The sequence below is a fragment of the Delphinapterus leucas genome, chromosome 4, assembly GCF_059928025.1.
Source record: "Delphinapterus leucas isolate spDelLeu-1000000601 "Yukka" chromosome 4, BTC_Dleu_Yukka2, whole genome shotgun sequence".
Taxonomy (NCBI): Eukaryota; Metazoa; Chordata; class Mammalia; order Artiodactyla; family Monodontidae; genus Delphinapterus; species Delphinapterus leucas.
This window is the reverse complement of record NC_143132.1, coordinates 141396358-141412773: the sequence shown is the minus strand read 5'-3', so window position 1 is coordinate 141412773 and position 16416 is coordinate 141396358. Positions and strand designations below refer to the sequence as shown.

Sequence of the window (16416 nt, the reverse complement as noted above, 5' to 3'; positions counted from 1 at the left end):
GTTACTGTGACTGTTTTCTCTTTTCATTTTCTGTTTTGCTCATTCTTCCTGAACTCCTAATTGTTGTAGTTCTCTTGATTTTATGAAAAGCTGACCGAATAGCGTAAAGGCTAGAGGTGGTGTCTATACATATAAAATACAGCAATAGCAATGGAAGGCTATAATAAACGAAACGCTTGGTTACTAGGCTGAGCTGCTTTCTCAGTCTTTGCTTTGTGAGCATGTATTCAAGAGAACTCTGAAACCACATGAGCATACATGCTGGAGAGCTTTTTGTCAGGCCACTTTAGCTCTTTATAACGCTCAATTTCCTCTTGTTTATATGGTCACAACTGCCACGTTCTGTTACTTTATAGCATTTGGATATTGAAAGGCCAAACATATTCCTATTTTGTAATATAAAATATTTAAGACCACCTGTGAACCTTTCGTATCTTCTACATGTTTCTGATAGTGTGTATCGTTTGTGAATCTGGTATATTTATAGTGGATTGTTTACCCTAAAATTCTTGTTCTAATAGCCTGTTAATTATAAGGATTAAATCTGTGTTAATTTTATTTTGATCATTGTTCTCAGTGTGTAGACCCTCATTGTAGTCCTATACCTACACTGAGGTATTTAATAGACAGCACTTGAATAATACAATTGTGTGGTTGGTAAAAATGAATTAGGGTTTCAGGATTTTACCAATGGGTGATTTTTAATATTGAATGACGTGTATTAAGACAAACTCTTTTATATATAATTTATTTGGCATTGTAAATGCATTTATCTTGTGAGAAACAGACCCCCTGTTGTCAGATGAAGTATTCTGGAAAGGTTTAGAGTCAATAAATAATAAAACTACTTTGATATACAATCTAACCAATATTAAATATTAAGACTTTCAGATGATTGATTTTAATACTTAATTAACTTATTTAAAGTCCAGTGTAGCACTCTTGCATTCACGATTGACAGAATTTAAAAATGGGACTTCATCCTTTGTCTTTGTTTTCTTTCTCATTTCTTTTTCTTTCTTCCTTGCTCCTTTTCTACCTCCTTCTCTCCCTTGTAACTTAAGACTTTAAAACATCATTATTCCTGACCATCAAATTTACCTCTAGCTACCAATATTTCTAAATAAAAGTTTTTGTTTTTTGCCAGTTCTACAGGTAATGGTCCATTACTCTCTTAATTACAAAAAATCTAGCTTCTATCAGTTTCTTGCTTTTGTAGGCAAGATGTCATATTTTAGGTTACATACCCATCATGGTGAATGCATACTACCTGTAACAGTCATTCATGCTGTATGCTCTCCCCCTTTTATAATTGTGCTCTGAAAATAGTTCATTTAAGCTCTTTGATATGCTTTTCTTACAGGAGATATCTTTATGTAAAGTAATATTACTCTGTAACTTCAGTGTTTGACTTCTAAGTTTACCATCAGGCAAGAATATAAATGAATGGAGTATGCTTATATGAGCTTTTCTGAATACGGATGTCTTTCGAAGACACAATTCAGAATGCTAATTCTATGCCTATGTAATAGAAACAGTGATAGAATGAATATAAGCTGAAATACGTAGAACTTCAGATTCAGAGGGAATAAACTATTTTTCTAGAGGTTTTGTTTATATGATGCCATTTTAAAAGTGAGAAATTTTATTCAGCTAACCTTTTGTTTTGTCTGTATCATGCTAATAATTTGAAATTTTCACTTACAGACTGCTTGTGTTGCTTCAGTTTACATGGAAAATAGATTATTCTGAAATTTAATTAACATACTTTAAGACTGTCTTCCAAGCTTTAGTGCTGAACTCCTACCCTTTCATTAAATACTATTTTCACAAGACTTCCCTTCTCTCAGACAGATCACTTTTATCTTAAGATTTAATACTGCAAGAACCAGATATGTGAAGCCACTACAACTGTCCTAAGATTAGTCTGGGATTTTAAATGGCACTTTCAGCCTAATGTGTCAATTCCTGTGACCAGGATGGCAGTAAAACCACGCTGCACAACCAGTTTTGAGTTTTGTGAATGTTGAGTTCATGTGCAGTAGGAACTTTGTTATTTATAGTAAGTGTAGCAAAGAAGGGATATCTCCTTTCTCAGGTCTTAGAAGGTATATTGCTGCGCTTTCTGAATTAGAAAAAATAAGATTGCCTTTATTTTTTAAAATTCTTTACCATTTTTGTCAGTCAGAGAAATTCTAGAGACAACTTGGCATTATTTAAGAAAACTGAACTCCATCAATTATGGATTTGAGTAGTCATTTACTAAGATACATATTTTTGGTCATTATATATATTTTTTTCTACATATATGTCTAGCTTCTGTGTAGAGAAGATTAAGGCATAGCAAGTATACAAACATAAGATGCAGTGGTCCACTGTGAGTTTCAAAATGTTTATACCATTTTGACTTTTATAGGGGTTATCTTAAAATCTTCAGACCACAAAAAATTCCCTTAAGTATTTGAACTTTTATTAAATATTTTCTTATAGTCTGATATTCATAGATACAAAATTTATTCAAAATAGTGATTAAAACAAATATAGATACATTTGTTTAAAAACCTTTGCTATTCTGCTTTATTTTTGGTTGTTGTTATAGTCACAGAACACAAATTGGAAAAATTACTTCATATTTGAAAGCAACGTTGTATTGTGATTTTATAAGGTAATCACAGTAGCAGTAACCAACAAAGTTAAATATTCTTTTATGTTCTGAAAAGCAAAAATAGCCCTTTGTGTTTAAAACAACAACAAAAAACAAAACAGCGCCTACTTAATAAGTTACTTCTGAACTAGATTATTATTTAAATCTACGATTAAAAGAAAATTAAGGATATTGTCCAAACTTTTTCTTCAACGTATTTCATGAAAATAACTCATTATTACTATTCAGCAGGTTTGCTTTATTTGACAATAAAAGCATTTCAGTGACTCAGTTTCAACCTATAGGCATGATTAATTAGCATATAGTAGATGCCTGGTTCTCTAGAATCGTTGTAGACTGGTATGTTTGGTAAACTTTGTATTCTGTTTATTGGGTGTTACCACAGACATCTCAATTTCTAAAGAATTATTATTAAAGCTAAAATCAGTGAATGACTTGAACTTAACTTTCTCTAAGGAGTTTAAAAGACCCTAAGTCTCTTTGAGCATCTTGAGTGAATATTTGAACATTGTCATGTTGTATTTTATTTTAGCCATAGAGAGGGTTTTTTTTTCTTCTGATGTTCCTTTTTGAAATACACTTTGATATCAGTTTCCTTGTTGTTTATTTCTCATAGAGTTTAAAATATATAACATCCCCTTATTTATATATTTTAGGTATATGAAGTCTAACAGAAGTATATACTATAAAAATGAGAAATGATATGAAAACATAGTATAGGATATTAAAGAAATTTTAAGGAAGTCTGGCAGTTAACTTGCAATACTCATTTCGAATGTTTACCCTTATATTTTTAAAGAGTATGACAAAGTGTATAGAGAATATGAATTTTACATTAAAATAGTTGTCCATGGCCAAATACAGTTTTGACGTGTTTAATCAGTTCCACACAGTTTCTTTCTTTTTTTCTTTCTTTCTTTCTTTTTTTATTATTTGCCAACACTTACAAGTAAAGAGATTTCACATAAAATTCTGGATTTCCAGTTTTTCTTGAAAATGTTGAAGCAGAGAAATGGATGTTCCAATAATTCACAGACCCAGTCCTCTTAGACCCCCTTGTTTTATGCCTCTCTTGTCTGTCTCATTGACTTAACAGGAGCCAAGTGTAGTACTGAGTAGAGGGTGAGCTTTGGAGCCAGATAGGATGTGTTCACAGTCTGGCTGTTCAACACTTCCTAGTTGTGCGACTGTAAGCAAATTGCTTCATCTCTCTGTACCTCAGTTTTCTCTTTGGTAAAATGAAAATGATGGTGAAGATACGTCATTGAGTTGTTGGGAGGATGAAATGCTGAGTATATGTGAAGTGTTTAGAGTAGTTTTTGTCATATATTCACTACTTAATAGATGTTAACTGTAATTAATAATGCTTTTTGCCTGACCCCATTAGGTGCTGGCATTTGGTGAGCCTTCCTTCTCCATAGTAGAGGACTTTATTTTTTAACCTGCTCATTCATTTGATCAGCAGAATGTATCAGATTCTATTTTATAATATAATTGCTTATCTACATTTTGCTCTCCTCTACCACAGGGGCCCCCAACCCCCAGGCCATGGACCAGCAGCAGTCCGTGGCCTGTTAGCAACTGGGCTGCACGGCAGGAGGTGAGCAGCGGACAAGCGAGCGAAGCTTCATCTGTATTTACAGCCGCTCCCCATGACTCACATTACCACCTGAGCTCCACCTCCTGTCAGATCAGCGGCGGCGTTAGATTCTCATAGGAGTGCAAACCCTACTGTGAACTGCATGTGCGAGGGATCTAAGCTGTACGCTCCTTATGAGAATCTAATGCCTGGTGATCAGAGGTAGAGCTGAGACAGTGATGCTAGCGCTGGGGAGCGGCTGCAAATACAGATTATCATTAGCAGAGAGATTTGACTGCATAGAGACCATAATAAATCAATTGCTTGTAGACTCGTATCAAAACCCTATCAGTGAGTGGTAAGTGAAGACAAGCTCAGGGCTCCCACTGATTCTGCATTATGGTGGGTTGTATAATTATTTCATTATATATTACAATGTAATAATAACAGAAATAAAGCACACAATAAATGTAATGTGCTTGAATCATCCCAACACCATCCCCCCTAACCCAACCCCCACACCCACCCCCCCGTTCTGTGGAAAAATTGTCTTCCACAAAACCAGTCCCTGGTGCCAAGAAGGTTGGGGACTGCTGCTCTACTAGATTATATCCCCCAGAGTTCCTTCTGTATAGTTAGTGCTCCATATATGTTAATTGATTTGTACACATAAGAAACAAGAACTGACAATGGTTTAGCTTTATGGATTTAGGATTTATGGCTTTAGAAATTCTTACTATGTTGGCAGCAAAAGTTCTGCTTTCCCAAGTGTTGATTTAGCCTAACCCTCTGCTTCTTTTGTTTTAACCATAAGCTGAGGGGGAAAGGATGTTAACATCTGATCCAAGAGTGAGGGTGGGTGAGAGTTGGAGGGTTCTGATAAAAATGAGAAAGTGTTCAAGAGTGCTTTTATGACATGAGAGTTTTAGAAATTAAGTAAACAGGATAAAGGAGCATTTTGTGATAGGAAAAGACTGGTCAAGGATTTGTGTGTTCATGGGCTTCTCTGGTATTTTCCTCCATAAGTGGAGACTATATCCTTTAAAATTACATACCCATTTTGGTTGGACTTGCTTTTCCAATTTAGCATTACACATTTCCTCTTCCTGTCCCCCCTGCTCTTAAAATTTAAAAGATTATGTTACTTACGTTATTTTGGATGAAAAGTAGCGAACTCAGTCTATTATTTGGAAGATTCTGATTTGGGAAGTACAAATTCTCATTTGTACTTTATAGACATAAATATATTATAAGTAGTTAGTGTAGCTTGGAAGTTCAAAAACAATTTAATTTCTAAAAAAATTAGAATTATTTATAGAAATGAGAATTGAGGAGGAAAACCTTCAAAAAATGAGAAGACACAGGTGGTTATTTATATAATCTTGCCTTTGGAAGTGTAATACCAGAGGCAGAATCCATAAAGAAGATACAGATATATTTGGCTACATAAAAATGAAGAAGTTACTACCTCCACAAAAACTATATGTAATTTGAAGACAGACACACTCTGAGAAAAACATATGTAGCATATGACAAAGGTTTAATATCCTGAATATTTAAAGCATGCTTACAAATCATGAAGGCAATCATAATAATAAACTACATCCACAAAAGACAATAACAAATGTCAGAGAAAACATATGAAGTCTTCAGTGATCTCACTAGGTATCAAGCAAATGCAATATACAATTTGACTATCATATAGGTCCAAAAAAAAAAAAAAAAAGCCCAAGGAATTACTGCTTCCCACTGTTGATGAGGGTCCAGGGGAAATGAATTGTTCTATTATATACAAATCTTTTTAGAGCATAATTTGGCAAAACTTATCTTAAAATCTTATTTTTTAAAAATAAATATTTTGGTCCAGCAATTATGCTTATAGGATTTTATCCTAAGGAAATAATCATGGATACAGCACAGAGATATTACTGGAAGATATCCATTGTGAGGCTATTCATAGTGTTGGGGAACTAAAAGTATCCTAATTGTTTGCTAATAAGGAATTGGTTACATCAATTGTTATAGCTATATAAAGAATACCAGGGATCCATTAGAAGTGATAATATAGACTTTTTTATGGGAAGGAAAATACTCATGATAATTTATATAATCAGTATACTTAGCATGGTGGATCACATTAAACTATATGTATTTTAAATGCCCAGAAAGAATACATATAATAAACTGAAATGTTAACAGTGGTGTTTTTAGCTAATATAATTACAAATGATTTCAGTTAGCTATATTTTCTATATTTTGAAAGTTCCTATAGTAAATGTGTATTATTTTGGCAGTAAAATGAAGGATATTATAAATGTGACAGTGATTTAACTTACAATTCAGCTTTTTGTGTAGAAGTTTACTGAAAATAAATGTAACTGAATGTTGAGGTAGAGGTTACCAGTGAAGTCCAGATTTGGGAAGAAATTGTTGAAATGAAAATCTTGTGCCACTTTTTCACTTCTTTTATATATATGCCTACCAATGTGTAGTAACAGTCCCTGGAGCCTGTGGAAAATTTGTTAATGTTTGTAATGCTCATTTAATCATTTTCCATTTTGCATTTATTCCCAGTCATAGCAGAAAAAAATTTATCATTTTTCTCCATATTTTTCATCTCCCAGGTGGTCACTCTTGGTGACATTGTCCAGTTCTCACAATGTATCATTCCTTATCTGAAACTAGACATCCTCTGCAGCCAGAAGAACAAGAAGTGGGCATTGACCCCTTGTTGAGTTACTCACACAAGCCTGGAGGTGAGTTTTGTATGCAGATAATTTTGAGGTTACTGGGAAACCTGGCAGAGGGTCTCCAGCTAGCTCTGCCTGCCTTGTGTGTCATTCTCTAGAGAGGCTGAGCAGGAGAGCTTTAAGAACATTTCCCTGGATAGATAGGGAGCGCTCTGATACTGATGGATTCCACAAAACGTCAACTTTTAATTATAGACAGACGCATTAGCAATAGCCAAGTGTTTAATGCACTGTCATTCTTTTTTAAAAAAATCATAAACTTAAACAGTTTATTGCTTTAGTATAAGAATGTTGAAATGCAAAATGGCCTTTTCTCAAACATCTTTTAAAGAAGTCTAAGCTCTTGGTGTTGATTTTTGCAGGGATTTTTTTTTTTCCTTCAGCAAGTTGAGATTATTACAGGATAAAGCACTTGCCTGATTATTCTTTTTTTGTTTTTGTTTTTTTAATAATTGGGATTTGTGTTTTACTTTTAAAGCTCTGTGTAGTGAAGTTGTTAAAACATCAACTGTATTCGGGGTCTGCCCTATAAAAATGTATTAAACGTATATGTATCAGAGCTTTGTATTATTTTCTCAGTATTAGTGATAATATAGTATCTTAGAAGGAAACAATGAGTTTGTGAGCATTCTTGACGCCTTTTCCTTATTTCAACTAATTCACTAAATATTTGCTAAAGTTGATTCATTGACTCAAGTAACTATTTGTAATTTTTCATTCAATACATATTTCAGGATTATAAGAGCTGTTATAAGAAATTATAATTAGTCAGTCATTCACATATATTTTACATACTTCAAATATGATTTTTTTTCTGTATTGATGTAAATAAAGGTCTGCCATTAACTCTTGTTTGGGGAATTAAAAAAGAAATTGATACCTTAAGTAGTTAATTCTGTAGTATACACGCTATTGAGTTTATGGAGTGTGTTTATGTTTTTAGTGCATCTTTAATACCTTCCACATCATACAAATGCCCTTGTTGTTTTTAATGAAAATAGCATGCAACTTATTTTCGTGATTTTATTTTTATATTTGCTTTTATTTAAACTGCTGTTTAAGGTTTTGATAATATGAAAAAATTATTTATGTCCAATTTCAGTTTCAGCATTTAAAGAATTTCAGTGGTAAGAATGATATAATCCTCCCTAGTGATGTTTTTTCTTACATGTCATACCTATAAGAAGTACTCATAATGAAATAAGTCAAATTATTCTGCAAGCGCTTTGATAAGTGGATATTTTAAAAGTGAATATATTTTGTGTTATCAGTATATATATAACCAAAATGTTCTGGTTTATATGCTTATTTTAGAACATAGGTGTTTTTTTTGGTTGTTTTGTTTTTTCCTTAAGTGCCTATTTTTCTCTGGACTAGTTCATTAAATATTGAGGTTCTTTTTTTTTAAACCGGTTAAAAAACATTTTAAATTAATTTTATCCTTTATTGTTTGTAGGAATGAGGAGTTACCTTTACTGAAAAGGCTTTTCGTTTATATCCTAGCCAACATTTCTATGACATACAAAGTTATTAGGACTGAATTGATGTTTAAAAGTGCCATTAATTCATTTACCCCAAATGTTCATTAACAATGTAAATGTATGCTGATGTTCTATAAGACAAGGAAGTGACTAATGACTCTTCCAACTAACAACACTTAAAATGAATAGAAACTTTAGATAGCTAATCTTGAAGTAATCAAGACCCTCATTCAGCTTGGCATCTCTGTATGCTCTAAAACAGCTGTCAACTGTTAAAAATATATACAAAACACACATACACGCACGCACATGCAGAAGAAAGATATGTAAATATCTAGTTCTTCAAAGCCATAAAGGTTACTAACCGTAGTGGGTTTTGTGCATTGTATATGTAAATATTTTATATAAAGCATATATTTCATCTTAGGTTTTCTTTTTGCAGAAAACCGTGTGTTGCATTTTAATGGGGTTGTCATATTTACTTGAAAAATCACCACCTTTTTAGTATGTTGGTTTATTTTAATATATGTCTTTCTTGGGGTTCTCCACGTATTTGAAGCCTTTTACACAACTGAATGACTCATTTTGTAAGTAGTCAGACATTGGACTTAATCAGTGGTTTCCCTGTGTAGAAGTCCTGTTTTTCTGTTTGATTTTTTAAAATTTCCTGTTGTATATTCTGTAAGTAAACAAATAAATCTTTAATTTCTCAAATCTGAATTTTTAACATTTATAGAAAAACAGTACATTACTGAGTTAAATGATTCTGAGTATTCTGGAAAGGATTAGCAAAAATAGCCACATCATAGGTATGATAGAGAGAAAATTACATATCATTGGTTTACTTTCATGGATGTTTGAGGAAAGTGGGTAAGGGCAGAAAAAAGAACTGTTTAGATATACATATGCAAAATCTTAGGGCGCATTTTCCATGTGAATTAACTTTTAACTGCTTTAATTTCTTTCTGAAATAGAAAACAGCATAGAAAGTATGCTGTACTCTATTGCATTTGGTCATATACAAAAATTACCACCTTAAATTCCAAGATCTTTGATCAGAGGGTATTAATTAATAATTGACAAGTTACCTGTAATTCAATTGCAGCCATAAAAAAAAGCAAAACTGTTTGTTCAGCTACTCATGATTATTCATTCTTAGCATGGAACTTTCAAGGATTAAATGAAAAAGTAATTATTTTATTTTAAACTGGAAAAAAACAATATCAAGATCTAGGGAAACTTAACCTATTAATAAAATAGTATTCTCTGAATTACTAATTGTTTTCCAATCTTACAAGAGCTTGGAATCTTGCTCATGATGAAAGAACATTTTCCTCTATTAGGTCTCTTTTGAGAATAGCATTTTGTTACATGTAGTCAGAGTTTTTAGCTTCGATTGTATATGCATTCTTACAGCTTTCATAGTATTCAGATAATTACTTAATGTAATGCCTTTTTATAAAATATCTGTTTCAAAGCTTTCTTTCTAGCTCATGTATAAAATATTCAGTAACCCACTTAAGAAAAATCCAAGACATTCAGAATATCCTGCCTACTCCATTTTTGTCTCTTGTACTTTTTTGTCCCAATCTCCCTTTCTTTCTGTTACTATATCATAGAGTTTTATGACTAGAAGGGGGTGCGTGGCTTTACTGATGAACAAATTGGTGGTAATTCAATTAGTTTACTGAAGTTGATGTGATAAATGACACTGTTCTATTATGATCTTTAGTACGGTTTTTCTAGTTAGTAGAAGTGTCACTGAACTCAGGTTTGGCTGCTCACTGCTCGAAAAGTCAGCACTTGTGTGACAAGTGCTGATTAAGAACGGAAAGGTCACATTAATCAGAGAGCCGGCAATCTGGGGAGAACGCGGACTCCTGTCCCACAACGAATTCCGAAGATTCTGGTCGGCCATGAAAGTTTTTAAAAGGAAAGAGGGGAAATAATCTCAGTTACTCATTGAGATAGGGGGTCAGATTTGTAGCCATCTCCCATTGTGTGCAGGCTTGTCGACTCCTTTCCGTTTTTTGGAAAGATCCAAAAAATGATCTTTCTTTTTTAAAATTTTTATTGCTGTGTGGTTCCTTTACAATATTGTGTTAGTTTATACTGTACAGCAAAGTGAATCAGCTGTACGCATACGTATATCCCCTCTTTTTTTGCATTTCCTTCTCATTTAGGTCACCACAGAGCATTGAGCGGTGTGATCTTTCTTTAGATGCTATTTTGTTCACACAGTTTGATTGCGAGATTACTGAAGGGGGAGCTGGGGAAGAGATCCGGTCATCTGTTAATTACTCATTCTTCAATTCTACTTCTTTGATCTATGGAAAGAATCAACAGGTTAGGCAAAGTACTGTGTGATCAAAAAGATTTGAAAGGTGTGCTTGGGCCGGAGGTTAGTTAAAATATAGCCTTGCTAAAGTGACGGGACAAAAGTGGCCTCCTGCAGAGAGCTACTTCCTGCAACAAACTGCCTGCAAAAATTTGCTTGCAAATCACCGCTGTCAGACATCATTCCATTTCTGTGGGATTATGGGCGAAGGTCCATCTCCTGTAACTTCTTCATGCTGACACAGGGTGCCATATTCTTAGAGTGGAAGATGTCGACATGGGTCTGTAGCATCTCTTTGCTGATAATTTTAGTAGCCTGCTTACATATATGGGGAGAAAAAGCCACAATTATTTTGATGCCCACAAAGATACAGATTATTATGAGCAATAGTGTTAATCCCACTGTCTTAAGGCCAGTTCTTGGAATTGTGCTAGCCATAGATTCAGTACTGCTCAAGGTGGAACAGCTTATGTCATGGCGACAGTCTGGTCATCATGCAGTTAGTGTTTTCCCTCTGGTGGCAGTTACAGTATCTGTCAGACAACTCAGGAATGTGCATCAGACACTGAAGGATTCTGTGCCTCTATTGTCCTAATCATTAACTTCTTGAGCTTGCTCTTCTGTGACTCAGGGAAGCTTGGGAGACTTCACCTCTTCTGTAAACAAGAGCTAGGGGGTGTGGAGGGGCCTTTGTACTTGGAACAGGGCAGTGGCAGGGCTCTGCTTGGTTTCAGATGCAGTCTAGAGCCAAGATGGAGGGATTCGTGGAGAGAGAAGGAGAGGAAGGATGGAGAACAGATGTTTAGGTGCAGTAAGTTCATTTGTTTGATGGCAGAGGGTTCAGTGAAATATCATTGATATTTCTCTTTCTTGATATGTTAGGGTGAGATAATTTGCTGATGGTGAGTGACAGAATGAAGCATTTGAAGATTTATGGAGAGCAACAAAGGTTAGATTGAGTTGAGAAAGAATATATGATCTTGGGGGCCAAGGTGATATTAGACATCATAATTTATAGGTGATACAAGCTTATAAACGTGTGTGATTATGTCTAGCAGAATTCAGCACCTAGGATTTAGCCACAATCAAAAGCAGGCAGTGGTTGGACTTACCTGGTGGCACGGTGGTTAAGAATCCGCCTGCCAATGCAGGGGACACGGGTTCGATCCCTGGTCTGGGAAGATCCCACATGCCGTGGGGCAACTAAGCCTGAGTGCCACAACTACTGAGCCTGCATGCTGCAACTACTGAACCCCGTGTGCCCTAAAGCCTGCATGCCGCAACTGCTGAGCCTGCATGCTGCAAAGCCTGCACGCCCTAGAGCCCACGTGCCGCAACTACTGAGCCTGCGTGCTGCAACTACTGCAGCCCGCACGCCTAGAGCCCGTGTTCCGCAGCAAGGGATTCCACAGCAATGAGAAGCCCACGCACCGCAATGAAGAGTAGCCTCCACTCACCACAACTAGAGAAAGCCTGCACAGCAACGAAGACCCAACACAGCTAAAAAAAGATAGTAATAGAAAAAAAAGCAGGCAGTAGTTTTGTCAGGGGAGTATAATAGGTAGACAGTAGACAAGGAAGTTGATGGCAGAAGAATTCATTGATAGTTTGAGAATATAAAGAAGTTTGCTGTTATGGAAGGGGCTTATAAGAGGGCAGAGTAGAAAGTTTTGGAAGGGGTTGAGTTAGGAGAGATGAAGCATAGAGTAGCATGGTGATGGGAGTCATAAAGGAGACGTGGGAACAGTATGTAAGTCTCTGATAACTATGTTAATTCGTTGGAACGTTGTCTAGTGGTATCCAATAAACCAGCTCAGTACCTTCATTAGCTCTGTGTAATAAATTGGATCTACGTCGATTTGAATAGGTTTTGGTTTGAAATCTTTTTTTATTTTTTAAATTTTAAACACTTAATTTTTTTAGAGCAGTTTTAGGTTCACAGCAAAATTAAGAGGAAGGTACAGATTTCCCATGTAGCCTCTGGTTCCCATATAGGCACAGCCTCCCCATTATCTATATCTCCCACCAGAGTGGTACATTTGTGACAACTGATGAGCCTACACTGACACATGATAATCACCCAAACTCTGTAGTTTACATTAGGATTCACTCTTGTTGGTGGACGTTCTATATGAGTTTGGAAGAATGTATAATGACGTGTACCTGTCATTATAGTGTCATACAGAGTATTTTCCCAAAATTCTCTGTGCTCTGCCTGTTCATCTTCCCCATCCCATGCCCCTCAACCCCTGGCAACCGCTGATCTTTTTACTGTCTGTGTCGTTTTGTAAAAAGTATCATCTTAATGAAAAATTCTCTCTACATATGGAGGAAAACGGCAGTTTAGATAGATGAAAAACTGTAAGGCTATTAAGTCATTAAGGAAAATGGTGGCTTTGTTGAAGATGAAGATTGTTAAATAAATGGTAGAACAACTTGCAAGTTCTTAAATTACAGTAACAAGGATTTTTTTTAAATGGATGTTTTTTAAAATGTCTCCTTAAAGACGGATTTTGTTACGTGGTGTGACAATAGGTAGAAGTTACATCAAAGAGCAGAGAACATGCCATGCCCTGTTCCTCTAAATTACACTGTCCGAAAGAAAGTGGGAAATGAGAGACTTCAGTCTGAAAGGCCATGAGTTAGAGATCTGAAAGTCATCCTCCAGAGATATCAGTTCACAGTATGAGACAGGTAAGAAATTCAAAGAAAGAGAAAAGAACTGAGGATTGATTGGTCAGAATTCTCCATGATTAGAAATTGGATAGAGAGAGCAGTATTTTAAAACAGTCAGAGTTGGGGAAGGATAAAGGAGGGTCAAAATTAAAGAAGCTACAGATGTGAGAGCTTCCAAGTAGGTCCAGGGTGGTCACTGCTTCAGAATTGCATAGGTTAAAGACTAATTATAAAGGAGAAAAATCTCTGATTTGGTGATGGGAAGAGTATTGATGATCTGTAATTAGTGGTAAGGCATTTTCAAGATACCACTCACTAGCTGACTTGAGTAGATGGAATTAACATGAAAAGGTAGTGGTGAAATACCAGTCGTAAACATTTAAATGGCGAGGGAGCTTCAAGTTACTCTTTAATGTTAGATTTAGATGACTATATATGGATTTTATGTATTTGTGCGCTCACAGTGGATTGAGATTTAGCAAGTTAGACATTTTAATGGTAACGATGAAACTCACTGTTGATAAAATGTACTCTTGAAATAAAAAAAAAGTCTTCTGGTCTGAATTCTGATCTTTTTTTATTGTGTTGTCTATTTCTCATTAATTGAATCCAGTTTTTAGTTTTATTTGAAGTTTTCTGTTGGTGTGGCAATTCCTAGTATTTACTTAATGGAGAGGCCCCTTTTCAGTTCCTTTAGAGTTGGGGTTGTGTGAAGAGTTATTTTAGTTGTACTGGGATTTTTTTCATTTCCCATGTCTTTAGGAGCAAAGGAGACCTCACTGCTTGCTCTGGTGGCAGACAGAAACAGTAGCCCTGCAAGAGCTGTCACCACTACCCCCTTGGGCAAAGTTATCTGCAAAGGAATATCCATACCTTGAGATATTTTTTCCACCGTGCTTAGTCAGCCTTATAATATTCTTGGATCACCAAAAATGAGAAGCTGTGTGATGGTGGTTTGTTTTGGTTGGGTCTAGGCATAACTGAGCTATAGAGGTGATGTAGAGTGACAGTATTATCTTAAAACCTTAGAAAAACATAAACCCATTTAGGTGCAGTGACCTACAGTGGATTTCTTATCAAAGATTTATATTAGTTGTTTTCTGCTAGTGCATCAGTAGGGCCAGAAAGGACAGCAGAATAGAGTATGACTGATTTTGACCGAGCTTAGAACACTGCTATCAATCTGAATCTTTAATTAGACTTGTGAATAGATCTGTTTTGTTGAACTTACAGATTTTCAATCAGACATGTTGGCATGATAGTTAAGAAATTCCAGTCACACTTAATAAATGAATAGAGACCATAAAGGCACGTATATTTAATCACAGTAGGGGCTGTGGGTCACAGACCTGACGTTTATTCATTCATTCAAAAATATTCATTGATCATCTAGTATCTGGGGATAGGCTATTAAACAAATAGTCCAGGTGCTCTCTTTCAATGAAATTCACATTTTAGCATGAGAGAGACAGCAAAAAAAAAAAAAAAAAAAAAAGGAAAAGTACAAAAATGAGGAAAAAAATAGCAGAGAATGATAAAGGCTAGGTAAGAATCAAGATAAGGTAGTGTTACAATGAGCGTCTGTGTGCGTACTTTAGATTGTCAGGGAAGATCTCTCTGACGAGGTGATATGTCAGTTGCATGTGAATGACAGATGAGCCAGGCACGCAAAGGTGGTGACAGAAAGAGGGAGACAGATGGACAGACAGATAGGCAGAATGAAAGAAACATCAGTCTAGAGAAAGGAAAGAGTTCATACGGAGGAAGTTCCTAGGATAGGAATAGGCTCATCCTATTCAAGGAACTGAAGGAAGATCATGGTGGCTGGAGCATTGTGGGTGACATGGAATGGCACAGGATGGGCCTAGCAGGCAGGGGCCAAATGCTGGGGATTTTGTAAGCCAGCGTAGATTGTATTTTAAAGACTGAGAGTTATTTAGCATCTGTGTTGTTATCTGAGACGGTGATATGTCAGTTACATGGAAGTGACATGTAACTCTCTTGTGCTACTAAGTTTCTTCTCAAGAATGAGGGCCATAACTATTTTTTAGTATGTATCCTTATGACTTGATATACTAAGCATTTAATAAGTAACATCTGATTTACATAGAGTTGGAGTATTTTAACATTTATTTTCATATTGCAGTCCTCTATACCAATCTTTGTTTCCTCACTCCAATTTTTTTCAATATTTTAACTCTTTGTAATGATGAAGTAATTTGTTTAACCTGACATAAAGAATGTCCTAAAATTAACCATTTATCTAAAGATCAGTTACTTCTATGTGGTCTGTTTTATGCCCTGCTACCAATATTAAAATAGTAATGATAAATGCAGTCTGGTGAGACCTTTTCTGCTTGACCCATTGTGTGTACATGTGTGTAGGAGACTTTGGGGTGGTGGGGGGTCCATATAATTATTATTTTTCTTTTGCTGATGTGATGGAAAATTTGCTCCTTTAGGACATATTAGAACAATATATTTAATGCTCTTCAATTTAATTAGCTAGTATCACAATTAATACAATTAAGGTCACTTGAAATGAAACTGTTAAATTGAGTAATTTACTTTAACAATGTCAATGTGTTCTCACAATTACATTTGCTTTAATTAGTGTACAAGCTATTATTTAATAGCATACCTCACATAGAAAAATGTAATAATGCATTCTTGGCTCCTTATAGCAGAAAGAAAGAAACTTTTAATGGACTGAGTGATTTTGCGGAATTGCTACTAGATGTAAAGTGATGGAAGGGAAAGTACAAAGCCAGAAAGCAAAGTGTGCAAGAGTGTAAATAAAACAAATACCTTTTTGGCACTTACCAATATGTATATATCCTATTTATCATTGTGTAAATAGTATCGGAAACTTTTAATTACCATTTAAAAATAAGAGAACATAGATCCTCGAAAATTTTAAGTGTTCA

At 35.1% G+C, this 16416-nt stretch overlaps 1 protein-coding gene across 11 annotated transcripts in view; it reads left to right on the top strand.

The window, feature by feature from the left end:
* TBC1D5 (TBC1 domain family member 5) overlaps positions 1–16416 on the top strand; it is a 536700-nt gene that overhangs the window by 194825 nt on the left and 325459 nt on the right. For 10 of the 11 annotated variants that reach the window (XM_089911191.1, XM_089911189.1, XM_089911188.1 and 7 more), the window contains one exon: positions 6869–7000. The exons of the other annotated variant lie outside the window; for it this stretch is intronic. In XM_089911191.1, coding sequence (XP_089767317.1) covers positions 6904–7000 — 97 coding nt within the window. In that variant the 5' untranslated portion in view covers positions 6869–6903. The remainder of the gene's footprint in view (positions 1–6868; positions 7001–16416) is intronic. 11 annotated transcript variants of the gene reach the window in all.